This window comes from Bacillus rossius, chromosome 1, assembly GCF_032445375.1.
Source record: "Bacillus rossius redtenbacheri isolate Brsri chromosome 1, Brsri_v3, whole genome shotgun sequence".
Classification (NCBI taxonomy): Eukaryota; Metazoa; Arthropoda; class Insecta; order Phasmatodea; family Bacillidae; genus Bacillus; species Bacillus rossius.
In genome coordinates, this window is record NC_086330.1 from 15,132,467 (window position 1) to 15,159,006 (window position 26,540).

Sequence of the window (26,540 nt, forward strand, 5' to 3'; positions counted from 1 at the left end):
TTAGGCTTCCCTATCACTGGGAGCCAAGATGTTAAACATAAAAAAAACTTTTTTATAAAAATTAAATACAAAATAGCTCCCTAAAAAATTAAAATATAGCCTAAGTAATTATTTGCAATTATCCATTTTCTTTGTATCTTACTTCCTAAGAGTCGGAAATACAAACGAATCAAACCCTAGGTTAATTAATTCACAAAAACTACACGCTTTGAACTCAGTTTGGAAAACACAGGTTACAAACAACCTGCACACAGAACAAGTAGGTACGCTGTCGAAATTTTTTCACCTTACATTTACGAAGAACGCTGGTCACAAATTATCCAGGGATTTTCGTAAATTTAAGAGTTCAAAGTTCACTTACTTTGAATTTGAACTCACAAGAAGATGACTGCAAAAACACACTTATATCTTCCAATTGTGCGTTTGCACGGTTTATGATGAAAAACAGAATCGGAAGTTTAAATAACGGCGTTGTTCAAATCTGTCTGAAATTACGAAGATTTATCATTTTTTTTTGCCATGAATTCTTAGTTGAAAACCCCTCATAATTTACTGTAATTTTTAGCAGTGTAGCATTAACGTAATCTATGTATAATGTTCCCCTCCCAAAGTACCAGCAAGACCCGGAAAATTTCACGAGTTTCGGTGACCTTTACGTTAGTTGCGTCCACGTTTAAGCCGGTATATTGATTGAGTCTGAATTCAACCAAACAAACTCCAGTTGCAGGTTAATAGAACTTATGGTCTAAAGTACTTCCCAAAGCTGGTATTAGTGGTGAAGTTGAAGCTGAACAACATGTTTATTGTAAACTAATCGTTAGAGACCTGCAAAATTCGCGGATTCAGTGACCTCCAGGATAGACTGTACTACACTCTACACACTCGGGCAAATGCTACCTGTTCATTGGCTGCTGACTTGTGAGTCGTCTCGACTGAGTGTCTGTGATTCGACACTTCTTTGAGCGAGGGTCTCTAATTGCCCCTCTTTAATCCAGATTAAGAGAGAACCAGTGGTAGAAGCAGCGCTAAGGTATAATTATTTGAATGTTAGCATATCACGAAATGAATCCGCGAATTTTGCAGGTCTCTACTAATCGTGTTCCAGATGTGAAAGTATTTGATCCTAATTTATGATGAATTACTAAAAAAAAAACGCTGATACAACTGACTTATATTACTAAACAGAGGCCCTGCTACTAGCTAGTAGAGGTTGGCTGTGCTTCGGCCAAATCACAGGCTCCCTGGGATTGTCTGAGGGGATGTGAGATACTTGGATAAGCGCTGTGTGATGGGTATTCCTCTGAGGCAACCACAGGTAAGCTGAGAGGTTGGCAAAATTGCTGGGGTGATAGCCTCAATCTCTCCTTGTAGCTCCTCGAACAACTCCAGTCACGATGGAATGCTGTATAAATTTACCCGTGGCTCTAGGGAGCTCGTGTTAGTGCACAGTAAAATATTTTCCGTATCTACTTTTACAAAAGATCACTTTGGAAACCAGTTGCGGAAAAATAGTTTGTAATAATACAAGGAAGATATTTGAACTTTTTTCCTTACATGCCTATGGTTATTTTCGCATATATGAAATTCTTTTTCGAGATAATACCGAGCATTTCTTACAAAATTTGGCGCATAATTTTTTTAAAAATAATATTTAACTTAAGCATAACATTTAAACAATGGAATAGATAATCTATTATTCAATATTTGGAATTGGACATGCGCAGTTAACACTATAAGTTACTCTGGAAACACTTTAAAAATAACTTTAACTATTGGAGGTACTGGGACATTGAAAATTCCCGGGTAAGAACCCGAACCATGTATTACTGCAAAAACACTATTTTGTTCTGGTTAGGTTGTTTTCATGTAAATGTACAAACTTACAAACATCTGTTATTTTACATGAATATTTGTTTGTTCCATTAACTGTGTGGTGTTCGTTCAGAACTGACCAAGGAGACAGTCGTTCGCCATGACTAGAGACCTAAAAAATTAGCGGATTCATTTCGTGACATGCTACAATTCAAATAATTATACCTTAGTGCTGCTTCTTCCATTGGTTCCCGGTTAATCTAGAGCAATGAGGGTCAATTAGAGGCCCTCACTCGTGGAAGTGTCGAATCACAGGCTGCCCAGTCGAGACGACTCGCAAGTCAACAGACAATGAACAGATGGCATTTGCCCGAGTGTGTAGAGGATAGTGGAGTCTATCCTGGAGGTCATTGAACCCGCGAATTTTTCCGGTCTCTAGCCATGACACCAGGCACGTTAAATAAACTCAGCAGCGGTAGCTACTGATGGAACTGGTCCGCTTGTCGCTTTCAACCTACCTCCCTCTGCCAGACGCTGCCCACCCTGATAGGCCTCCGTTCCATGGTCTTCGAGCACTCAGGACACGACCAACTGTCTGGTTTGCTGAGTGAGCTAGGTGGGGATGATGCCGGGATGGGTGGCATCAGACTCTCGTCATAGCTGGGGCCCTGACAGCTTTACTGATTGCTATAAAAACCGATAAAATTCGCGGATTAATTTCGCGATAGGCTGAAATTCAAACATGTGAACAATTCTGCCGGTCCTGCTATTGGCTCGCAGGTTAACTGGATCTCTATGGGCAAATGACAGACTATTGACCGAAGAAGCTTCGAATCACAAGCTACCCAGTGGAGACGCCTCACAAGTTGGCACTCAAATGAACACGCGTGTTTGCTTGAGAAATGCAGAGGATAATGGAGGTTATCCTAGAGGTCGTTGAATCCGCGAATTTTTCAGGTCCCTACTGATTGCGATTGGAAGGAGTGTACCTTCTTCTGGTGGCGGGTCCCACCGCCCGCCACATATCTGAAGCTCTGGGTGAGGCATGGCATGGGGCCCTGGGAATGTGCAGCTGGCCTGGATAGGGCGTAAGGGCCAGTATAGTGAGTTAATGTGGGCTGGAGGCTCCTCCTTCCCACTTAAGTACGTTCCGGTGGGGGTACTCTTTGACGTTTAGGGAGTTTGCGGCGGCGTTTCTTGGTCTCTTAACAATATCTGGACGGTTCAGATTGACTGGTTGTTTTACGCAGATCTACCGAAAGGCGCACATACTGGGAACCAGTGCAAAGACGGCCTGAAAACATGTCTTCGAGCACTGGTCTTTCAATCTCGTCGGTTTTTGGTGGTGCTCACAACTTTGAACTAAAGTTGTTGTCATGTCAAATATTTTGACCAAACGGACGCGCCAGGGATTGTCCACAGTCGGCGGTAGCGATGCACTGACGGTTGTCTGTCCTGCCCGATGTTTTCAGAGCGAGCACTAGTTTTTCCTGGAGGCGAGAGGGAGAGCAGTCGGCCGCCAACATGGACGCGATCAAGAAGAAGATGCAGGCGATGAAGCTGGAGAAGGACAACGCCATGGACAAGGCCGACACGTGTGAAGGACAGGCGAAGGACGCAAACCTCCGAGCGGACAAGGTAACGAGTCTTTCCACTCACCTACAGCACATGGGATAGTGATGGGGTGAAAAATCATTGTTTCCTCGAATCCGAATCTCGAATACTAACCCCAAAGAGTATTTAAATGTACGCCTCAAATCCGAAACTCGAATTCGAATCCCAAAGAGTATTTCAGTGTACGCCTCAAATCCGAATCTCGAATTCGAATCCCAAATAGTATTTCAATGTACGCCTCAAATCTGAATTTAAAATTTGAATCCCAAGAGTATTTCAATGTACGCCTCAAATCCGAATCTCGAATTCAAACCCCAAAGATTATTTCAACGTACGCCTCAAATCCGAAACTCGAATTCGAATCCCAAAGAGTATTTCAGTGTACGCCTCAAAACCGAATCTCGAATTCGAATCCCAAAGAGTATTTCAATGTGCGCTTCAAATCCGAATCTAGAATTCGAACCCCAAAGAGTATTTCAATGTACGCCTCAAATCCGAATCTCGAATTCGAATCCCAAAGAGTATTTCAATGTACGCCCCAAATCCGAATCTATGTCTCAAGGATCAAAAATTAAATAATGTATGATAAATGTAAAATTTTACCTATGGTGTTGAAACATTTACCTCTTTAAATATTTGTTTCACAAACTAAGTACCCAGAAGAAATAAATATGTAAATGTGAATGGTAACATTATAGGTATAAAGACGAAAATTGATCAAGTTAACTTCAGAGGTGTTGAATTTTTAAATTTTATTTATCGCCTATAGTATTTTCTTAGAATCTGTTTCCTGGCATACCGAATCCTTCCAATACTAAAGATTTCATGGTATTTGAGGATTTGACTGTCCCATACCTAATTTACAATAGGTATACACTCTCTAAATGTATTTAGGAAACGTTCATAAAAAGGCAATCGAAGTTATTAATCTATACAATTGTACGGCAGTAGTATAGGTTAGTATGTTCTGGCACAGGCTTCCAGGCTGTGGTGCTGTGTGTCCTTTCCGCCATCTTGGATTGTGACGTCACGGCGGCCATCTTGGAGGAGTGTAACGGGACACAGCGTAACGGGACAAGTTTGACCTTGACCTTTGACCTTGACCCCGGCGGCCATTTTGGACCCGCCATCTTGGATCCGCCATTTTGGATGACGTCATTTTGTTTTCTCGAACTTTCCGCCATTTTGTTTTCCGCCATTTTGAATTATGACGTCACCCTTGCAATTTCCGTTACGGCCACCATCTTTAACTTTTTTATTTATTATCCGATTTTAATGAAAATTTTTTTAAAATTTATAAAAAAATTAAATTAATAAAATATTAATAAAAAATATTTAAAAAAGGTACTTTTAGACACGGAGTTCGGAGTCCTCGGTTCGAACCCGACGAGGTCAAAAAAATTAAAAATGGCGACAGGCTCCTTCCGCAATGGTGGCTGCAGGCAGACTGACTGGCCCCCACCACTTTTTTCAAAGCATATATATCGACAGTGATCATGACATCATGTCCGCCATCTTGTCTTCGATGTTGGAAACCATCATCATTGTATCGGCGGCGAGAGTGCGCTGGCGCCTAGTTAGTTTGATTCTTACCCGCTAGAGTGCAGTAATCATTTATTACTGTGACACCCGCCATCTTGAAATTTGGCCACCATCTTGAAAATCCGTAATTTTAATGTTAGAGATTCGGGGAAAAGTTCAAAATCCATTAAATAAATTTGTAATCTATATACTGATTGATTAGATCGACTAAGGTCCTTGGTTTGATCCCTGGCCGATACAAAACAACTTTAATTTAAAAAATACCACAAAAGTGTTAGGTTTGAGAAAATAAAAACACCACAAGTTCTTTTAAAAAAAAAACTTTTATTACATAAATTCAATACACTACTACAAGTACAAAAAATAATACACAGACATAGAACTAAAGCCTTGTGGATTTCTCGATGTCTGCATCTGCCACCCACGAATTAAAGCGAGGTGGAAAGCCCCACCACTTGACGTAGGACAGTCCGTTTCTTCGTTTTATAATCTTCTCCACCAAGTACATATCAGGATACAACGTTGGCTGAATCTCTTCGGCATAGAAGCCGCCACGGATAGGTTTGTGGTCCAAATCTTCGAGGTAGTAGGTCCTAGGCTCTGATTCACGAACATGTGTCACACGGAAAAGTTCGGGACTCCAGTTCGCAGTGAAACCTTTCTCGAAGATACCTTTCTGCTTGGAGATTCGCACAATGTCGCCGACGTTAGCTTTACGCTTTCGTGGATCTTTCTTCTTCGTGTTGGGAAAAACTGTTTGAAGCAGGCGATTATTCTTTACGTCCTTTGGCTTCATTTTCGTGGTAGAATGCACAGTGGAATTATACTCCCTTATTAGTTTCGGCAAGATGTCAAGCCACTTGTAATTTCCGTTAGCCGTGAACTGCCGCCACATTTTGGAACGCAAAGTTCTGTTAAACCTTTCGACAACGGAGGCTTTGACGTTACTAAATGTAGAGTAGTGTTTGATGCCATACTTCTTCATCAAAGCCTTGAAGGTCGCATTGTAGAATTCTTTCCCGAGGTCCGTTTGCAGGTGCGACGGTACACGTCCATCACGCAAAATATTGTTCATGGCATTGGCTACGTCAGTTGCAGTCTTTGATTTGACAGGTCTAGCCCAAGCGAACTTGCTATAAACATCGATGACTGTCAACATGTACTTGAAACCTTTATTCAATCGGGAATACGGTATCATCTCAACAAGGTCCGCCTGGAATAAATCATCAATTCCACGAACTATGACTTTGCGACGAAGGTATTTCCGTCTAGCAGGAGCATGAAGTTCGCGAGCGATTCCGGTTCGACTCATTGTATGTAGCCGGCTTCCTTCAGTTCTTCAAGTATGGAGACTATTTCGTTGATGTGCGAATAGTTTCCTACACTAAGCGATGCATGTAGAATTCTAAGGCGATCAACTAATTCATTAGGGTCGTCCCAATATACATAGTCAAATGTCTGACCACTTTCTAGCTTTTTTAAACCTTCGCCATGTATTGTTAGTTCACTGAAGAGATTAGCGAGAATGTCGATTTTTTCATGATCTACGTCTTTATATACACCACTATCTGGATCGTTATCGCGAAAATGTGCATTGGTTAGCTCTAGCAGTTTTTTGTACTCTTGTAAGTCGTTGTGAGAATATCCTTTAGGCTCCCTGCGAAACAGCAATTCGTACAGACCCGGAGTCCCGCGCGTTTTGAACTCTGCTACGCGCACGATATTTCCTGGTAGAAAGTCTATTTCTTTAGCACCGAGGAACCATTTATTATGTTTTCTGTACACTCCGTAGGTCGTGTCATTATTCCGGCTCGTAAACGATATCAGGTATGGTCGGACCATTGCATTAACTTGATGTCCCTTTTTCGGTATTTTTTTCTTGTGCATGGACTCTGTACTTGTTAAGTCCTCTTCTTCTCGATCTGGTTCATACTTTCTCTTCTTTACAGTCGGCATTTCATCTTCAACTTCTGTCTTCACAATGAAGGCTGGTTCTTCCTTGTTTTTAAGTTCGTCGAGGCGACTAGTGATTGGTTTAAATATCTCCTCATTTTCCATCTCACGTGCAAGTCTGGTTCGTCTAGCAAGTAAATATTTTTCGCGAACAGACTGTATAGCTCGATGAAGGTCACTGGCCAGGTCCGACATTGTACTGGCTGAAAACTTATTGCAAGACCTCCTTTTATACTTTTCTATTCGTTCGCAGAAACTTCTTTCTTGTGTTTGGCCAAATCTGAATTTGTTGACGATTGAGATAGTGATGCTTTCAGACTACTTTGAAAAGTCCTCAGATCGTCCCGTCTTTGTGCATTCGATACTTCGATCATGTCGCGAATGCGAGAATCCGAAGCTTCCACGCGCTGGTCTATGGCTACGAGGTACTCAAGAAATTCCTTTTTCACCCCGTCTACTTTTTGAGCCAGTAGCGAAATGTATTTGCGGATAACGTCGTCATGAGACTTGAGAGCAGTACCTAAGTCTCGACTGCTACGACCGAATTTCGAAATGCTATGACTCATGTTTGGTGATAAACTGATCGAAACCTCGTCTGTACCTGCCCTTATATAGAGGCCAGTCTTTGACTATAACTAGGAATCCGTGTTCTTCTTTCCAACACAAGGAGCACATGTCTTTGAATTCCTGGAATGTCATGTCGGTGTTTACGTGATCATCATAAGCGTGGCGTAAATTAAGTTCGTCCATGCGAAACAAAACTATGACATTTGCGTTGTCTCGTAGGAGATGTTTTGGAATACGACTGTACGTCTGACACAGGTAAACGCAGTCTACCTTGGCGTGTCTGCCCATGGAAAAGTACTCTTGTATTATGCCTTGTTTCTCGCACATTACATCGTCGAAAACAAACACGGAATTGGCTTTTGCTTCGCTTGGAGGTACAACATCGGTATTATCGCTAAACGGAAAATACTCCAGACCATCCACAGATCGTAGAACAGTTGCTAGGCGCTGGTACTTTGGCTGTTGCAACGACTTGGAATACAAGTAAACGTTCTCGAACCGAAGACCATTTGGTTCCTCCAGTAAACTCAGTAAAACACACGTTTTACCGCAGTTGGACGGACCCGCCATTATGCAACGTACGGCAGAAGGCAACAGTAAGCCATGTCGTGATTCACGCGCACTAAATACATCATCTTGCGTAATGCGCACGGGCAAACACACGTCTTGCTTGACGACCTGCATTGTACTAAAGTAATTGTATAAAATCAAACACATTTATACTTTCTGGTCAGTTGTGCGTAATGACTCGAAAAGGTAAGAACAAAAAACACATCGGCGCAGGACTCGTGAACTCTCTGATAAACAATCTACCATTCGAGCTACACATTCCCGGCTACAGATTTTGCGGCCCCGGCACGAAACTAGCGAAAAGGTTAGCTCGCGGTGACGTGGGCATTAATTCTCTCGACGAAAAGTGCAAGCAGCACGATATCGCATATTCATTAAGCAAGGATCTGGAATCCAGGCACCGGGCCGACGAGATATTGGCACAGGAAGCCGAAGATATAAGTAAATCGTCGAACGCGGGACTAGGAGAGAAAATCGCAGCGTGGGGCGTATCTAAGATCATGAAGGCAAAGACGAAATTAGGACTGGGTGCTCGTCGAACCAGCTACATCAAGTCAAAGACTAACTCACGCAAGACCAAGAAGCGCAAGATCGGTGCAGGCGTGCAAAAAGCCAAGCAAAAACTACAGACTCTCGACAAGAAGATTATAGGAGGATTTCTTCCTTTGCTTTTGCCTGCATTGGGTGCTCTCGGAGGCCTTATCGGTGCAACGAGCGGTATAGTGCGGGCAGTCAACACTTCGAAGAATGAGCGCAAGCAGTTAAAAGAAGCACAGCGACACAATGCCAGCATGGAAGCCATTGCCATCGGTAAAAAAAACGGCGCAGGACTGTACTTGCATCCTCACAAGACAGGACGAGGCATGAGAAAGAAACGTGTAAAGAGAAAATCCTAAGTTCCCTACCGAAACGACCGCTCACCAACGTAGATTTAATAAAGTACGCACGCAAACTGAAAATACCAAATTTCCGCGACGTGTTTATGCGAGACACTTTGCCCAGCAAGCCAAAGACACGTGAGTGTGCCATAATTAATTTAGACACGTCGGCGGGTCGCGGCACGCACTGGGTGGCGTACATAAAGTCTGGAAAAAAAGCAACTTACTACGACAGTTTTGGAAATTTACGCCCTCCGCCCGAACTGCGACAGTACCTGGGCCGATCCACTACGTTGTTTTACAATTACGAAACGGAACAGAAGCCTAATCAAACAAAATGCGGACACTTGTGTCTTCGCTTTTTAACAAACAAAAATTAGCTGACAAATAAAAATTGCTACTTAAAGGTTGTGCAGTGATGTTAATTTATTAGTCATGTCGATAACACTTACCCTGACAGGTCACGCATCTGAGCTGCGGGCGGTTCATTTCCCGCCTCTGGATTTAGACGGAGAATGGTGTATCGGACTCGTAGATTTTCAAACGTATAATGCCATACCTAATATCGACGAAGAAAATTGCAAGATCTGCTTCCTGAAAAGTGATGGGACCGCTCATGAAATACGGTTACCTGTTGGCTCTTACGAAATTGACGACATTGCAAATTACATCAGGGATATGTTACCACAGGATGTAGACTTTCAACTGCGTGGAAATCCAAACACTCAAAAAAGCATTCTAACATGCAGTGAAAATGTCGACTTTACGAAACCTGGCACCATAGGTACGATGCTCGGATTCGAATCAAAGGTTTATGATACGGGAAGAACGTACGAATCTACACGCGCAGTAAACATTTTGCCTGTGAATGTCATAAGAATAAACTGTAATTTGGCAAGTGGAACGTATCTCAACGGAAGACTAAGCAACATGCTGCACGAGTTTTCGCCGATGGTCCCGCCAGGATATAAACTGGTCGAAGTACCGCAAAGTATCATTTACGTTCCAGTCGTCGTGAAGTGCGCACACGAAGTCGTCGTCCGAATCGTTGACCAGCGAGGACGATTGGTGAATTTTCAAGACGAAGAAATTACATTACGTCTGCACTTGAAGCAATGGGCATAAAGTTCGTAACACCGAACAGTTATAAAAGAAATCGTATTGGCGTGAACAAGAACAGTTCTCTACCAGACATCGGTGCATTAACACCTGACAACATAAAATATCTTCTCAGTATTGGACAAGTGCCGAATAAATATGGAAGACGAAATCCTCAACGTGGAAGATCCGGTCATTTTTGATGACAGCATTACGAAAATGGAATTGCACGAGTACCAGCCTTTCCTGCTCGGACCGTACGCACTTCCATCGGAAGTACGCATTGCAGTACAGCACCAAGATATTTGTACTTTACCTTCGCAGTCATTTCTACGTATAAGAGGCACGCTTACAAAAGCGGATGGTACGCATCCGACAACGACGTCAATATCCTGCAATGGTATTCTTCACCTAATCGAACGCATTACTTATGTACTCAATGGTGTCGAGGTAGACCAGACGAGAGATGTAGGCATAACATCTGCTATGAAAAATTACCTTTCGCTCACGCCAAATGAACTGTCTGCTGCAAAGATGGCCGGTTGGGCTCTCGAGGATGAATATAAGCTTCCGGTTTATGCCGAAGGGAAGTTCGAAGTTTGTGTTCCTCTGTCCATGCTTCTTGGATTCGCTGAGGACTACAAGCATATAATCATTAATTCGAAACAAGAGCTCGTACTGCTTCTAGCCAACACGCACATTAATGCAATTGTCGCCGCTGCAGAAAACCCTCAAGATGTCTCGCTAACACTACAGTCTATCGAGTGGATGCTGCCCCACATCCAAGTGAGCACCGTTGAACGAGTCAAGATGTTGAAGAACATAGAAAATGGCAAGAATTTCGATGTGCCATTCCGATCCTGGAGCCTGGAAACTTATCCTGGCTTGCCTCATAGTCAGCGTATCAATTGGATAGTAAAGTCCAGCTTCGCTACGGAAAAACCAAGATACATCATCGTCGGGCTTCAGACCGGAAGACAGCTCAATGCAGGAGTAAGTCGCTCCGTATTCGATAACTGTCAAATACGTAATGTAAAAATATTTTTAAACAGCGAAAGTTATCCGTACGTTGACATGAACATGGACTTTGAAAGTGGAAGATTCCTTCTAGCATATCAAATGTATGCCAAGTTTCAGCAAGCTTACTATGGGCGGAGACAGTCACCGATACTGAGTCCCGACAGTTTCAAGAACAAGGCACCGTTAATGGTGTTTGACGTTTCCAAACAGGATGATCGAATAAATTCAAACATCATCGACTGTAGGATCGAGATAACGACTAGCGGAAATATTCCACCAAACACCTATGCTTTTTGTCTGATACTTCACGATCGGCTTGCTTCGTACAATTGTCGAGACAAACTTGTGAAAATTCTGACATAAATACTGTTTCGTTTTCGATAATAATTTAGTTACGACCGAGCATTGCTAGCGACAAGATGTACTGCAACCTGCAAGGTTTCCAGAGTCAAAATGGATTCGTGCTCAAGGAAATTAGCGTCACCTCTGGAGACAAGACTCGAACCCGCAGCTTTCGACCTCCGTATCCGTGGAAACTACTAGACGAAAAAAGCAAACGGTCGAACGAATGGCTATGTAAATACTATCACGGACTAGAGTGGGACGAAGGAAAAATTCCGTACCACCAAGTGAAAAACACTATTGGAGATTTACTAGTTCAAAACGAAATAATCTACGTTGCCGGACCCGAACAGAAGAAATGGCTACGAGAACTGTGCGACGTTGGAGCAGCTGAAATCGTAGATATACAGACCGACTACGGCTGTCCTTCCCTGCGCAAGCTTAGTGCAATATACGACATGCAGCCATGTGACAAGTTTGAACGTGTCTCTGCCTGTACAAACTCGCAGCTAATGCAGAAATGGCACACACAATGTTAGTAGGAGCCTGCATATATAAATGGCGTAAATACGTACGTGCCTTCAGTTAACGTTCGACCTGCAAGAAGATGTTTACATTTCATCCTGCTAACGTGTACGTGAGCGCAAGACCTAGCTTCAGCAGTGTCGAGTACAGCTACTGGGATTCCGGATATCTACGTACATATACATAAACCTGTGATGGAGGTGCTCAGCATTGGCGGTTTGCGCACTTTCCTGTGTCCTACGAACCGACTCAGCAGCTATTAGACTGTTGCGAACCTGGAAACTGTGCCGTCTATCACATGAGACCACACACAATCCTTCCTGCTAGCATCACTGAGGTAGTCGCCTCGTCTGCACGTGCAACACCAAACATGATCGTGTTGCAACCTGTTGCGACCTGCGATGCTTCTACGCAGACGTCCAAACGGTGTGTGTCTCGTCGTCGCAGTTCATGCAGTGAATTTGTCCCAACTAGCACTGAGCCAAAGCCCAGGCGTAGACGTGGTCACAGACGTCACCGACCATGTCTTGTCGGAGTTGTCAACGTCGCAGAAGATGACCAGCTGGAAACCTGTGTTCCTGATCCTGTGGCCTGCGAACCAGTTGGAACCGGAGTCGACGAGTCAGTTCGTGCGGCATTAAAGACTTTGCTTGTGAAAATGCTTGATTCCTTAACCTAACATGCATTTGTGTATGTTTTATAAATAAATGTGTAAAACTTGAACTCGTGTGTTTTTTATTTCTATAATTTTTAGGTACCTAATAAAAAAATAATTTTAAATACAGACATTATTTTGACTCATGAGGTATTCCAGTAGACCGTGGGTACATAAGCGAGGTTCGGACGACTGGACCCGCAGTTCACCTCTGGTCGCGGTGCAGTACGGACGTGCTCTCTCCATTAAATTTCGTAGTTACTGCTCCAATGTCGACCTGAATAGAAAGTTTACCGACAGCAGCTGGGACCTCGATGACAGCATCGATGATGGAGTCGGAGATCCCGATACCGACTGCAGAGGAGACCACGGCGGCGGCGGAGATCTCGATACCGACTGCAGAGGAGACTTCAATTAATGAAGAGCGTACTTCGAATCAGTGCAAATACTGTGTCGCATCATTTACTAGAACTTCAAGCGCTCGCAGACATGAAAGAAGCAGTTGTCCCAATAATTTACTGAAACGAATACAATTTCAGTGCAATAAGTGTAATAAACTAATTTCACGCCTCGACAGCTTACATCGTCATTATATAAAATGCTCCGAGACAGTTAAGTGCAAGTATAATGAACATGGTTATTGTTTTGACTCATGTGTTGTACCAGCTGATGAGAATATATACCCTGGTGATATGAACATTTAGTCCGTCTCTGGCTGCGGTGATGAACGCATCGGGTAGTCAGCCTTGAATAATAGACCAGTATCTAGCTGTTCTTGAGACCTCGATGGCGTCTTTACCAGTATCAACACCGACCTGGATCGAAGGTCTACCATCATCAGTGCAGACCACGATGACTACGTCGTCTACAGCTACACCTGCTCTCTCCGCACAGCAGGAGATTTCGACGCGTGCAACATCTTCTGCAGAGCAGACCTCAACGGCTTCAGAAGTTAACATGACAGCAGTGTTACAATGGTTGTCAACAGTTCCAGTGTCATTGATAAAGGAAGGAGCATCCAACAGTGTTCCATCGCCCAACTGTACGTACTGTGACAAGATCAAAAACTTGAAATTACGTGATTATGTAATACACAATTGTAATAATAACTCTGAACGCATTAAATATCAGTGCAACAGGTGTTTAAGCAAGTTTAAACGTTATGGAAGATTAAAACGTCACCTCAGGAATTGTGATAGACTGTCTGTACATTCATCAGAATCAAGCTGTATATTTTGTAACAAAACATTAGCAAATATTCAAATTGCAAAACGACACGAAATATATCACTGTCCTTTTAATGAAGTCGATAATTCGGTTTTGTGTGAAAAATGTGGTGTACTATTATGCCGACCTGATAGACTGAATAGACATTTACGAACATGTAAAGGACTTAGTCCATACAATAAGAAGACTGTTTGAATCGAGAAATCAACAAGGCTTTAGTTCTATGTATGTGTATTATTTTTTGTACTTGTAGTAGTGTATTGAATTTATGTAATAAAAGTTTTTTTTTTAAAAGAACTTGTGGTGTTTTTATTTTCTCAAACCTAACACTTTTGTGGTATTTTTTAAATTAAAGTTGTTTTGTATCGGCCAGGGATCAAACCAAGGACCTTAGTCGATCTAATCAATCAGTATATAGATTACAAATTTATTTAATGGATTTTGAACTTTTCCCCGAATCTCTAACATTAAAATTACGGATTTTCAAGATGGCGGCCAAATTTCAAGATGGCGGGTGTCACAGTAATAAATGATTACTGCACTCTAGCGGGTAAGAATCAAACTAACTAGGCGCCAGCGCACTCTCGCCGCCGATACAATGATGATGGTTTCCAACATCGAAGACAAGATGGCGGACATGATGTCATGATCACTGTCGATATATATGCTTTGAAAAAAGTGGTGGGGGCCAGTCAGTCTGCCTGCAGCCACCATTGCGGAAGGAGCCTGTCGCCATTTTTAATTTTTTTGACCTCGTCGGGTTCGAAACGAGGACTCCGAACTCCGTGTCTAAAAGTACCTTTTTTAAATATTTTTTATTAATATTTTATTAATTTAATTTTTTTATAAATTTAAAAAAAAATTTCATTAAAATCGGATAATAAATAAAAAAGTTAAAGATGGTGGCCGTAACGGAAATTGCAAGGGTGACGTCATAATTCAAAATGGCGGAAAACAAAATGGCGGAAAGTTCGAGAAAACAAAATGACGTCATCCAAAATGGCGGATCCAAGATGGCGGGTCCAAAATGGCCGCCGGGGTCAAGGTCAAAGGTCAAGGTCAAACTTGTCCCGTTACGCTGTGTCCCGTTACACTCCTCCAAGATGGCCGCCGTGACGTCACAATCCAAGATGGCGGAAAGGACACACAGCACCACAGCCTGGAAGCCTGTGCCAGAACATACTAACCTATACTACTTACGGCATATTTACTGATTGCATGATAGCCCTCCAGGAACTGTACCATATTTCCATGGTAAATCTCCCACGCAATTGAATAGGTTAATAACTTCCAATAACGGTACAGGAACATTAGCAAATTTTTTTTCAGCGCAACCTAAGTATGATAGAGTGAAAACTACAGGAAATTTAGAATGAAAATCTGTTAAAACTACTTCTTTATGAATCTGTTTGATGGCAGATGCAAAAATTTCCCGTACGATTAAGCTGAACTGTAAACTTTATCACATTTTTATATTTATGACCCAGCCAATTTGAACATAAGTGTTATTTAAGTAAAATTAGTCACATAGGCCTATGTTATTCCAGTGTGTCTTTTCGTCTTTTTTTAAATTAAAAATCGCATTACAGTAAATTTAATAAATCCAATATTAACTCAAAAATAAGATTAAGGAACCATATAACTTTTCCTATTAAAATTGTTCTTTGATTTATTTGGTTTATTTGATGATTAATATTACTTTGAAGTTACAACTATATAGATAGTAACACAAACCTTTATTTGTAGTGATATCAGCTAACTTTATTATTAACAAAGCTGATGTACTGATTTAACGACAATGCAATTCGTATTACTGCATACATACTTGTAATAGAAAACTTTGGTTTGCAGCAATATTAATATTTGCAGTGGCTCATATTAAACAAAATATTTGTTACAACAACCCATTCCATGCAGCAAATAAAGTAGTTTCATAGTTTGAAAGTTTAAATTATATTATGCAGATAATACCCCCTAGAGTAGGGTCATCAAGTTAAATAAAACTTAATTTTCTGTTAGATTTCACGAACATATGGCAGTTAGTTCGGACATGAAAGTGTGTCATTTTAATAGCCAGCGACGTCCAAAAGTACTTCGATTATTACACACCGACCAAAAGTTATTTAAAAAATCACATGAATAAAAGTTTTTTAAATGATTCATGCAACGAGGATTTTTGATTTGAATAAATTTTTTTGGACATACGCCTTTGCAGTTTTGAACTGTTTATGCTTGTGCCTTACGAAGGAACAGACGAGTTCCCGAAACTTCGCAACTGTTTTTGTCATGGGAAACCTTCTGTGTTCGTGGGTGCTGACGTCGTTGTGCTGTCCATTATACTAGTTTCTTTCCATCGCTGTGTTCGTATGGTTGTTGTATGGTGTGTTCGTATGTTCGTCGTATGTTCGTATGGTCCTGGTTGTAAGCTGACTTCGTATGGTTGCTGCGTTGTCCAGGTTTTGTTATCTGTCTGCATTTAAATGTTCTTGTTGAAACTGTCTCGTCGCTGCTATCCCACTGTGTTTGTATATGCTGTTAAATTTTAATACCTGGATTCCTTCTGCAGAATTCTTGTGCCTTCTATTTTTTTTATTTTTTGTTTTTTAAAGTTTGATTGTGTTTAGTCTGTGCTGTCGTCGTCGTGTTGTCAATAACACAGGTTTAGGTTCATCTTTGTTCGAAATCAGCTGATTTGGGTTTGTTATCTGTTTTTTTTGCGTTCTTGAATTTTTTTCTCCATTACAAACAGTGCAAAACTTCAATGACTTAAGTCCAAAAAAAAATTGCATGTTACTGAAAAAAAATTGAAAGTTTGAATTTGGTGACATTTCGTAACTATGCGTTCATTTTATGTTCAGTACAAATTGAAGTCATACAAATTATCACAACACATTTAAGTTCGACTTGATGTAAGTTTTTGGACATACGCCATTGCTAAGCTTGCTAAGTTTGTTTAAGGAATTAACATATTAGTGTCAGATTGGTCATATTATCTAATCTTTCATATATAGATTCTGTGACACCCATTCTTAAATACAAGAATTCTTAACGCATATTAGTAATTTATTATTTATACTCCTTACAGTCACAAAGTAAAACACACTGGATGATTACATCACAACCTTAAACATATTTTAAATGGAACCCATCATATTATTGACAAAATTCGAATATCACTTTCTGTAAATTATCATTACCTTGAAGAGTAACTATGAAACGTGCTGGTTAAGCTACCGGGCATGCTCAGAGAAATACAGCCGTAACACCAAGCAAATGTTAAAAACTTGATTAGCATACATTCGGAAAATATATATATGAGATTACAGAAGAGTAGCAATGGGGTATGTCCAAAAAGCTTGAATCAAGTCATGCACTCCCGTTGCACGAAATCTTTCGAAGGTAACATTTAAGTTGGTGAGTTCGCCGTGAAAGAGGGGGTTCGGGGTCACATCTCGTGCTGGAGGGAGACGCGCGCGCCCACAGATCCTGGAAGACGTGGGCGACCTCAAGAAGAAGCTGACCCAGGTGGAGGCCGACCTCGCGGCGACCAAGAACAACCTGGAGCAGGCCAACAAGGACCTGGAGGAGAAGGAGAAGACCTTGCAGAACGTGAGTCCTCCCCCCGCGGCCAGCAGCCCGCAAGTGGCGCACGCGGGGATTATTTTTTGTTCGAGGGGCGGAAGGGGCATGATTTCAAACAATGACTAGAGACCGGAAAAAAAATTTCGCGGATTCATTTCGTGACAGGCTAAAATTCAAACATGTGAACAATTATTCTGCCGTGTTCTGCTCTATTGGCTCGCAATTTTAACTGGATCTCTCTGGGCAAATGACAGGACTATTGACTAAAGAAGCCTCGAATCACAAGCTACCCAGTGGAGACGCCTCACAAGTTAGCACCCAATGAACACGCGTGTTTGCTTGAGAAACGCAGAGGATAATGGAGGCTATCCTAGAGGTCATTGAATCCGCGAATTTTTCAGATCTCTCACAATGACAAATAAAAAAAGGGGATGTCTCTAAAGTCGGTTTACGGCCGATAATTTTTACGTGATAACGTCATAAGAAAACATTCATGAAAAATTGCATACTTTTTAATTTTAAAATATTATTTACAAATTTTCTTAAACTTAATTTAAATAATTTGTTTAAATATAATTACGAACAATTAGTTTAAAAGCCCCCCTTAACCTGTTTGATATTATATAAGATTTTCTCGCACGGTGGTTGGCATGTTCTTGCACGCTCGGCTCAGGCGGAACGTGACAATTTTTCGTGCGTGCAGCCGGCGTCAATCGATTCATAAGACGTTATCACGTCAAAAAAAATGGAGCGAGTCTTTTCAGTACCCGCCAGAGTTGTGTAAGTTAAACGAGAAAATTAATGTGTTCACATGGACACGAAATTCAACGTTCTACTACATTTACTTAAATTTACTCACACGAATTTCGTCACGATCTTAAGTTAAACTAAACAGTGTGCACTATGTTGAGTCAAACAACACGAATGACTGATATAGTTTAGTAACACCACACTAGTCATCCATATTTGCTTGTTTCATACTGACACGTTGAATTTAGCTACGTTTAAACTTTTATTTATGTAAACGTAAATGTTAATGAAGAATTATTAGCGTTTACTACACCAGAGTTTTTGTTCTATGCCAACGCAAATCTTTGACGAGAGAAACAAACCGATGTCAGATGTGGTAAAATAATTTTTTTATCATGGTCATAGATATACACAAAATTTCTTGGAAATTTTTTGTTACTTAAAAGATTTGTAACTCTGAAAGATGAAAAGTGTAATTTTTTTTTGTTTTGAAAACAATTTGAGGAACAATTTTCAATTGTATTGTTAAAAATATTACAAAACTAAATCAGTTGAAAGGCAAAAAAACGATCCAGTACGCCATTAAATTATATCGCCTTGCCATTTCGTTCTGCGATCAAGTCTTAAGGGCACATTCAACTAAAAAAAATATATATATATATTCCAGAAGAAGATACTAGTTCCCTGGCTTATGTTGCTTGTAACGTAAAGGTTCTTAAATGACTCTTTAGCTTATAGCATACTTGAGAAGTACATTTAGGAGGGTGCCAGTCATCTTCGTCTATCTCCCGAATGGTTGGAAGGATGCGTACAGGATCGCCGATGCAACCTTTCATGTCCTTTGTTGCATCCTTGTTGCCTTTGAGGGGATAAGGCACTACATTACATCTTTAGTAAAAAAACAAAACAGAGAAAGGCGCAGATAGGGCCCACATCGTAGATTTTTCGTGAAAAAGTCGAGTTAGATTCATAAAACGTGTTTCGTAATATTTATCAATCTCTTTAACACAAAGGCTACACAGAGTAGTATAATGGTTACAGACTAGATAAATAACAAATTGGTGGGCCAGATACATAATCACTTTACGCAGTTTCTTCATTTGCTTTAAGACTCTCTCGCATTCGCTCGGCACTGGACTTTTTAGGCTTTATGGACTCCTTTTGACGCAAGATTTCCTTTGACTTGCGTTTTATATTAATTACTAGTGTATTTACGAGTCATATGATAAACCATCTTTAATTATTTATATTTAATACCGATTTTCACCGGCGAATATTTTTATTGTCTCACTATGGGTGCTAGTAGTGCTCAGCAAGCTTTTCACAATTACACCCGAATCAATGTCCTAGCACAACTAGTTTACGTCAATTTATAACTTTTCACAAAGATAATTCGAAACAATCACGCGCATGCGCCTACACTGGTTCGATGACGTCACAGGAAAAAAACAAATACTGCTCGGCAAACACGTACACGACATGATCCATCCGTTGTGGGCGCAACCATTGTTGACGCATTATTAGTCTAGTAGTTGTTAGCGATTAAAATCTGACGGTATTTTGTCACAAAAGTAAGTTGGACCGACCATCACTGTAACGAGCGAATGGACGTTTTCAAGTCAAAATGTAGCGATATTCTGTTGCTTAGCCAGCTAATTATTGCCAAAAACCCTTTTAAATATATCTTTTAATATCAAATAATTAAATAGAACGTGTAAAAATAGAAAAATAGTCTGAAAATAGACTGCCGAAAAATTCGTGAAAGCAAACAAATGACTGCCAAAAATTATTTCTTTGTTGATACAGCAGTTAGCGCAAGCGTCGAAATAATTAAGATATCCTTTCACGGAGAGTTCCTCACTGAATGCAGCCTTAAATGTAAGGATACTTTGGTTCAATACCTCATCGTTGAAGTGCACGTGCTTACGACAGTGAAAAGTCTTTTGTCCGGCACTCTATGATCCGCAACATTCTGTAATTCGGCACCAATCGGGACGTTCGCGTTAAGATATTTTCGGTGCAGACAGGTTTAGTTCGCTTGTGGTTTATCGGTACTTTCGGTTTTTAATTTCAGTACAGCGTTCCCTGTTTTATAACAGGTTACTTTTCACATTTCACATTTGATGGATACATTTTCGTAACAAGTATTAAAAAAATCCAACGCTCATATATTCCTTCCTATAGAGCCGAATATAACAAATATGTTTTTGCCACATAATTAAACTTTGTAATTTCATTTGGCACACCATTATTTTGTTTGTCCCCCAATTATTTTTTTTATGAAAGTGATTATATAAGGGTTTATGTTCATGTACGTTGGCCCGCCATCTTCCTGTGGACATTTCTTTGCACGTTGCGCGCGCATCGTGAAAATTTGAGTAACAGGCGATTTGCCTAAAGGCGGTTTGCCTAAACATGAATTCGTTACGGCGATTTGCCTAAAGTCATTTCGCCTAAAGGCGTTTTGCCTAACGGCGTTTTGCCTAACGGCGTTTTGCCTAACGGCGTTTTGCCTAACGGCGTTCTGCCTAACGTCGTTTTGCCTAAAATTAGGCAAAACGCCTTTAGGCAAAACGACACATGCCCGAAAAAATTCATTCTCATAATTTTTCTTGTCCCGTAACGCGGTGGTGATGTGAGGTGTTGCCGGGAGAGGGTTCTGGTCTGAGTGGTTGGTGGGATGAGTGGTTGGTGGGATGAGTGGTGGGTGGGAAAAAGAGGACGCCAGGATGAGTGGTTGGTGGGAAAGAGGGGACGCCAGGATGAGTGGTTGGTGGGAAAGAGGGGACGCCAGGATGAGTGGTTGGTGGGAAAGAGGGGACGCCAGGATGAGTGGTTGGCGGGAAAGAGGGGACGCCAGGATGAGTGGTTGGCGGGAAAGAGGGGACGCCAGGTGGAGTGGTGGGTAGGAAAGAGAGGACGCCAGGATGAGTGGTTGGTGGGAAAGAGGGGACACCATGATGAGTGGCTGGTGGGAAAGAGGGGACACCATGATGAGTGGTTGGCGGAAAAAAGGGAACACCATGATGAGTGGTTGGCGGGAAAGAGGGGACGCCAGGATGAGTGGTTGGTGGGAAAGAGGGGACGCCAGGATGAGTGGTTGGTGTGAAAGAGGGGACGCCAGGATGAGTGGTTGGCGGGAAAGAGGGGACGCCAGGATGAGTGGTTGGCGGGAAAGAGGGGACGTCAGGATGAGTGGTTGGCGGGAAAGAGGGGACGCCAGGATGAGTGGTTGGTGTGAAAGAGGGGACGCCAGGATGAGTGGTTGGCGGGAAAGAGGGGACGCCAGGATGAGTGGTTGGTGTGAAAGAGGGGACGCCAGGATGAGTGGTTGGTGGGAAAGAGGGGACGCCAGGATGAGTGGTTGGTGTGAAAGAGGGGACGCCAGGATGAGTGGTTGGCGGGAAAGAGGGGACGCCAGGATGAGTGGTTGGCGGGAAAGAGGGGACGCCAGGATGAGTGGTTGGCGGGAAACAGGGGACGCCAGGATGAGTGGTTGGCGGGAAAGAGGGGACGCCAGGATGAGTGGTTGGTGTGAAAGAGGGGACGCCAGGATGAGTGGTTGGCGGGAAAGAGGGGACGCCAGGATGAGTGGTTGGTGGGAAAGAGGGGACGCCAGGATGAGTGGTTGGCGGGAAAGAGGGGACGCCAGGATGAGTGGTTGGTGGGAAAGAGGGGACGCCAGGATGAGTGGTTGTTGGGAAAGAGGGGACGCCAGGATGAGTGGTTGGTGGGAAAGAGGGGACGCCAGGATGAGTGGTTGGCGGGAAAGAGGGGACGCCAGGATGAGTGGTTGGTGTGAAAGAGGGGACGCCAGGATGAGTGGTTGGCGGGAAAGAGGGGACGCCAGGATGAGTGGTTGGTGGGAAAGAGGGGACGCCAGGATGAGTGGTTGGTGGGAAAGAGGGGACGCCAGGATGAGTGGTTAGCGGGAAAGAGGGGACGCCAGGATGAGTGGTTGGTGGGAAAGAGGGGACGCCAGGATGAGTGGTTGGCGGGAAAGAGGGGACGCCAGGATGAGTGGTTGGCGGGAAAGAGGGGACGCCAGGATGAGTGGTTGGTGTGAAAGAGGGGACGCCAGGATGAGTGGTTGGCGGGAAAGAGGTGACGCCAGGATGAGTGGTTGGCGGGAAAGAGGGGACGCCAGGATGAGTGGTTGGCGGGAAAGAGGGGACGCCAGGATGAGTGGTTGGCGTGAAAGAGGGGACGCTAGGATGAGTGGTTGGCGGGAAAGAGGGGACGCCAGGATGAGTGGTTGGCGGGAAAGAGGGGACGCCAGGATGAGTGGTTGGCGGGAAAGAGGGGACGCCAGGATGAGTGGTTGGCGGGAAAGAGGGGACGCCAGGATGAGTGGTTGGCGGGAAAGAGGGGACGCCAGGATGAGTGGTTGGTGTGAACGAGGGGATGCCAGGATGAGTGGTTGGCGGGAAAGAGGGGACGCCAGGATGAGTGGTTGGCGGGAAAGAGGGGACGCCAGGATGAGTGGTTGGCGGGAAAGAGGGGACGCCAGGATGAGTGGTTGGTGGGAAAGAGGGGACGCCAGGATGAGTGGTTGGCGGGAAAGAGGGGACGCCAGGATGAGTGGTTGGCCGGAAAGAGGGGACGCCAGGATGAGTGGTTGGCGGGAAAGAGGGGACGCCAGGATGAGTGGTTGGCGGGAAAGAGGGGACGCCAGGATGAGTGGTTGGCGGGAAAGAGGGGACGCCAGGATGAGTGGTTGGCGGGAAAGAGGGGACGCCAGGATGAGTGGTTGGCGGGAAAGAGGGGACGCCAGGATGAGTGGTTGGCGGGAAAGAGGGGACGCCAGGATGAGTGGTTGGCGGGAAAGAGGGGACGCCAGGATGAGTGGTTGGTGTGAAAGAGGGGACGCCAGGATGAGTGGTTGGCGGGAAAGAGGGGACGCCAGGATGAGTGGTTGGCGGGAAAGAGGGGACGCCAGGATGAGTGGTTGGCGGGAAAGAGGGGACGCCAGGATGAGTGGTTGGTGGGAAAGAGGGGACGCCAGGATGAGTGGTTGGCGGGAAAGAGGGGACGCCAGGATGAGTGGTTGGTGGGAAAGAGGGGACGCCAGGATGAGTGGTTGGTGGGAAAGAGGGGACGCCAGGATGAGTGGTTGGCGGGAAAGAGGGGACGCCAGGATGAGTGGTTGGTGGGAAAGAGGGGACGCCAGGATGAGTGGTTGGTGGGAAAGAGGGGACGCCAGGATGAGTGGTTGGTGGGAAAGAGGGGACGCCAGGATGAGTGGTTGGTGGGAAAGAGGGGACGCCAGGATGAGTGGTTGGCGGGAAAGAGGGGACGCCAGGATGAGTGGTTGGCGGGAAAGAGGGGACGCCAGGATGAGTGGTTGGCGGGAAAGAGGGGACGCCAGGATGAGTGGTTGGCGGGAAAGAGGGGACGCCAGGATGAGTGGTTGGTGTGAAAGAGGGGACGCCAGGATGAGTGGTTGGCGGGAAAGAGGGGACGCCAGGATGAGTGGTTGGCGGGAAAGAGGGGACGCCAGGATGAGTGGTTGGCGGGAAAGAGGGGACGCCAGGATGAGTGGTTGGTGGGAAAGAGGGGACGCCAGGATGAGTGGTTGGCGGGAAAGAGGGGACGCCAGGATGAGTGGTTGGTGGGAAAGAGGGGACGCCAGGATGAGTGGTTGGTGGGAAAGAGGGGACGCCAGGATGAGTGGTTGGCGGGAAAGAGGGGACGCCAGGATGAGTGGTTGGTGGGAAAGAGGGGACGCCAGGATGAGTGGTTGGTGGGAAAGAGGGGACGCCAGGATGAGTGGTTGGTGGGAAAGAGGGGACGCCAGGATGATTGGTTGGTGGGAAAGAGGGGACGCCAGGATGAGTGGTTGGTGGGAAAGAGGGGACGCCAGGATGAGTGGTTGGTGGGAATGAGGGGACGCCAGGATGAGTGGTTGGTGGGAAAGAGGGGACGCCAGGATGAGTGGTTGGTGGGAAAGAGGGGACGCCAGGATGAGTGGTTGGTGGGAAAGAGGGGACGCCAGGATGAGTGGTTGGTGGGAAAGAGGGGACGCCAGGATGAGTGGTTGGTGGGAAAGAGGGGACGCCAGGATGAGTGGTTGGTGGGAAAGAGGGGACGCCAGGATGAGTGGTTGGTGGGAAAGAGGGGACGCCAGGATGAGTGGTTGGTGGGAAAGAGGGGACGCCAGGATGAGTGGTTGGTGGGAAAGAGGGGACGCCAGGATGAGTGGTTGGTGGGAAAGAGGGGACGCCAGGATGAGTGGTTGGTGGGAAAGAGGGGACGCCAGGATGAGTGGTTGGTGGGAAAGAGGGGACGCCAGGATGAGTGGTTGGTGGGAAAGAGGGGACGCCAGGATGAGTGGTTGGCGGGAAAGAGGGGACGCCAGGATGAGTGGTTGGCGGGAAAGAGGGGACGCCAGGATGAGTGGTTGACGGGAAAGAGGGGACGCCAGGATGAGTGGTTGGCGGGAAAGAGGGGACGCCAGGATGAGTGGTTGGTGGGAAAGAGGGGACGCCAGGATGAGTGGTTGGCGGGAAAGAGGGGACGCCAGGATGAGTGGTTGACGGGAAAGAGGGGACGCCAGGATGAGTGGTTGGCGGGAAAGAGGGGACGCCAGGATGAGTGGTTGGCGGGAAAGAGGGGACGCCAGGATGAGTGGTTGGCGGGAAAGAGGGGACGCCAGGATGAGTGGTTGGCGGGAAAGAGGGGACGCCAGGATGAGTGGTTGGTGGGAAAGAGGGGACGCCAGGATGAGTGGTTGGCGGGAAAGAGGGGACGCCAGGATGAGTGGTTGGCGGGAAAGAGGGGACGCCAGGATGAGTGGTTGGCAGGAAAGAGGGGACGCCAGGATGAGTGGTTGGCGGGAAAGAGGGGACGCCAGGATGAGTGGTTGGCGGGAAAGAGGGGACGCCAGGATGAGTGGTCTGGTGAGGCCTCAGGGAGCGCGACCTGCCCGCAGGCGGAGAGCGAGATGGCGGCGCTCAACAGGAAGGTGCAGCTGATAGAGGAGGACCTGGAGCGGTCGGAGGAGCGCTCCAACACGGCCCTCACCAAGCTGGCCGAGGCCTCCGAGGCCGCCGAGGAAGCCAAGCGGTGAGTGCCACACGCCCTCCACTTATCTTTCATTCCATCGTCTCTATTTTCAAATGTCTGCCCCTTGGACACACCAGGTGCGCAGAGCTTCAGGAAAAAAACGAGATTTTTAAAACTACGCAAAGACATCAATGTTGGGGGTCTGTTTTCCAACTGCGGTTCTTGACGCGAAGCACACTTATCTAGAACACCACATCTGAAATAATTGTGCCCCTGGCCGATGAAACGTATGAACTCGTGGGGGTGTTGTCGGGTAATTGAAGCCTTGAGGGCTGTAAGGGGAAGCTCTGGAGCTACCCCCTCCCCGCGGATCACCGAAGGTGTAACGTGACCCGGGGCCGCCGCGAGGGGTGTTTATTTATAGAGCGCTGGCCCGCTGCCCGCCGCGTGGTTGCGAGGCGGCCAGGGCTGTACACCCCCCCACTCCCGCACCCAGCCTATTCCAACCAGTGGCGGATCCAGAGTTTCACCTCGGAGGGGGCACTATAGGATTTCAGTATAGCCAGATTTCAGAATAGCCAGAGAAAAAATGTCTTAAAATTACTAAATTTGTATTTAATCTACTCACACTACACAACATCCAACCACCAGATTTTATGATTCTACAAGAAAATCATTAATTATGTTATAATATTTTATTGGTTTCAGAAACAATCATTTTTGTCGGTAATATTAATGTAGCAGAAAACTGGTTTTTCGGGGGAGGGGGGGTCCACCAGGGGCTCTAGCCCCTGGTGGACCCCCCCCCCCCTTGTATCCGCCACTGATCCACACCTCCCCTCCTCTCAGCCAGCTCGTCGGACCCGCGCGTATTGTGCTGTGGACTCTGGCAGGTGGCATGTGGAGATCTCGATTTAATCATTAATCGACGCGTAAACATCTCAGCTCTCGGTACACAACATTATGCAGGAGAAATTTCCTGAGTATGAAACGGAAATGCGTATCCACGGTGCTGCGTGTTTTTTTTTTTGTAAAAATCGCGGTCACCCATCTAAGTAATAACCCGGCTCGACGGTGCTTACCATCAAAAATTTCTTAACTAAGGCACACGATTTTACCCGGCCGCTAACGAACGTACATATGAAATAAGAATATCTCAGAAAAAAAATTTTTTACAGGTACTTTAATTTTTATTTATTTTTTGTTTTTTTAAGTCACCTTGCCAACACAATCACATGAATGGCATCATAACTGTTTCGAAACTACCCGAAGCGCATCAAATGCACCGCCTATGAGAAAAATTGTAGGAAAAATAATTAGCCTAACTTAACCTGGGTTGGGTTGGGTTAGGTTTTAAAAAATGGAAACATTTTTACCTTTTTCCCCCCTCTAATATGAAT

The 26,540-nt window shown here is 44.7% G+C and overlaps 1 protein-coding gene across 3 annotated transcripts in view; it reads left to right on the forward strand.

Moving 5' to 3' along the window:
• LOC134528636 (tropomyosin-1) overlaps window positions 1-26,540 on the forward strand; it is a 72,638-nt gene that overhangs the window by 29,139 nt on the left and 16,959 nt on the right. For all 3 annotated transcript variants that reach the window (XM_063362433.1, XM_063362434.1, XM_063362432.1), the window contains exons 2-4: window positions 3,285-3,450; window positions 17,287-17,412; window positions 25,067-25,200. In XM_063362433.1, the coding sequence (XP_063218503.1) occupies window positions 3,337-3,450; window positions 17,287-17,412; window positions 25,067-25,200 (374 nt within the window). In that variant the 5' untranslated portion in view covers window positions 3,285-3,336. The remainder of the gene's footprint in view (window positions 1-3,284; window positions 3,451-17,286; window positions 17,413-25,066; window positions 25,201-26,540) is intronic.